Genomic DNA, 2,134 nt, shown 5'->3' with positions numbered 1-2,134 from the left:
CTTGCTGGATAGTTGTAAGAGTGGCACCAATATGGAAGTCATGAGTGTACATGTAGATGCCAACATGGTTAGTGATACCAGTTTACCACACTGGTGTCACTTTTACTACACTACACTAAGTGCATTTCTTTAATATAGGAATGAATGCCTTGTTGGTCGTGATGCCATAGTTTGTCAGTTCAATTCTTGTTACAACGTTTATGGTGTCTATTTTGAAAATTTGCCATCTTGTTTTTTTTTTACCCGTCTTGTTTTTTTTTCGCCCTACCTCATTATTTTTGCAGTTTGCAGAGGATGTCTTCCATTAAATTTACTTGTTGTGGCCTTAGGATATAGCTAATTACTATACTCTTATTTTTGGCCATGAATATCTCTAGTTCGAAGTTGTGAAACTGTTGATCACTTACCGCCACAGTAGACCACGGCGCACGCAGGAACTATGGGGAGTTTATACACGAAGTAGCCGCCGCTGCAGGCCCGCACCTGGATTGTTGTTTGCTCGTGACAGGGGTTACCGTTCCAGTACGCACACGCCTGGCGGGAGACTTCACCGTCAGCAAGGGTGGGATGTTGCCCGTTCATCCACATCGGGGCGTCGGTACCGCACCTGTAATGGCTGGGTGGTGCCTGTGTCGGCATGGCATTTCCCGCAGCACCCGTGAAGCGGTACCACTCTCCGGCAAACCCACGGTCACACCTATCCTCGCTGCCATCGTTGACCTGTTGGACGTTCCGCCATGCCTGATTCAGTTCAATGTAGTCGCTGGGCATGCACGGATCTGAACAAACAGGAATAGGTAGAATAGATCGGAAATCACTGATATGCAAATTCTATTTTCTACCCAATTTTGTTATATTAAGTTGATTGTATCACTAGTGTGTATTCCTTTGGTTGCTGCATGATATTTGTTACAAGTTTGTATTAGACCACAGCAAGTATATTTTATGGATGGCATCCGGGCGCTCGTTAATTATTTTAGAAATACAGTATTCGTAATGTTTCTGCTTATTTCTTCTTATTCTTCTTCTTTCTACTCCTGTCATAATCTTTAAGGGGAAAGATCGCCGTCGTTCCTTGGCCTAATGACATAAAAGTGTAGAGCAGGCCAATACGCCAAGACGTTTCTTAAATGTCTTTAGAATAATTTAATGGAAGTATTTGGACTATTTTCCGACCAAAGCTGTATATTTTGGTTTTACAATTACATGACCTAAAACTGTATATTTCAGTATTACGATTAAATGACTTTGAATTTGGTATATGTATGCATTGAACATTTTGTAAAATGATCCAAGTAAAACGTTTGAGCATTAACCACTTTGAATTATTAATATCAGATTTGTTTTCGGGGGAAATAGGTTTGGAGTCGATGTTTTTAGTCGGAATTGCGGTTTGACCATAAAAAAAATTTAAAAATTAAAAAAAATAACGGTTCTTAGTGGAAGTCAAAGTGCAGATGTTGGCACATCGACGCACCAAATCCGTAGTGTGTTTCTTACACACAGTTAGACAGATTAGCCGAAGAGGCTCGGTGGGGGTCACTCCACCGTAAGGGAAAGTCGTGTAAACTGCCCTTCCCAAGGGCACAACGTCGGGGCATGGTGGGAATTGAACTCGGAACCTTTCGATTCCGAGCCGAATGCTCTACCAGTTACGCCACGCCAACGCCACGCCGTTTGACCATGCTCCTTCCTATAACTATTCATACAACTCAGCAACATTAGCATAAAATTGAAATATAGATACTTTATAAACAGGCTCTGGCATATTGAACGTAGTCTCCGTCGTTAATCATATTTTGTAAACGTTTCGACGGCCATCTTTCGTATTCCTCATCGCATAATGAACTTTACTATGAATGAATAGGTAAAGTTCAAAACGAACAAGAACCTATTGTTTATATGGTTATTTGTTACCAATATTTGTAATAAGGACAAAATTTACTTGTGTTGCCTGCGAGAGCCTTACCGAAACATTGAACAAATGAAGGTCCGTTTGTGACAGCTTACACTGAATGACTATAAACAGATACCATGTTCCTACCTTGGCTTCTCGCCGTGCCCGCCAGTAATGCCAGGGAGATACTCAAACAGACCCAGCGGTGATCCATTCTGTTTACCTGCTGCAGCACAA

General features: G+C 41.7%; 1 protein-coding gene across 1 annotated transcript in view; it reads right to left on the bottom strand.

Moving 5' to 3' along the window:
• LOC118411186 (neurogenic locus notch homolog protein 1-like) overlaps positions 1–2,134 on the bottom strand; it is a 19,268-nt gene that overhangs the window by 13,335 nt on the left and 3,799 nt on the right. Inside the window, exons 2-3 of the mRNA XM_035813264.1 lie at positions 2,045–2,123; positions 408–779 (exon numbers count right to left, since the gene is read on the bottom strand). Coding sequence (XP_035669157.1) covers positions 408–779; positions 2,045–2,111 — 439 coding nt within the window. The 5' untranslated portion in view covers positions 2,112–2,123. The remainder of the gene's footprint in view (positions 1–407; positions 780–2,044; positions 2,124–2,134) is intronic.

Source organism: Branchiostoma floridae, chromosome 3, assembly GCF_000003815.2.
Source record: "Branchiostoma floridae strain S238N-H82 chromosome 3, Bfl_VNyyK, whole genome shotgun sequence".
Taxonomy (NCBI): domain Eukaryota; kingdom Metazoa; phylum Chordata; class Leptocardii; order Amphioxiformes; family Branchiostomatidae; genus Branchiostoma; species Branchiostoma floridae.
Note: the sequence above shows the minus strand (reverse complement) of the source record. Positions and strands in the feature narration are given on the sequence as shown.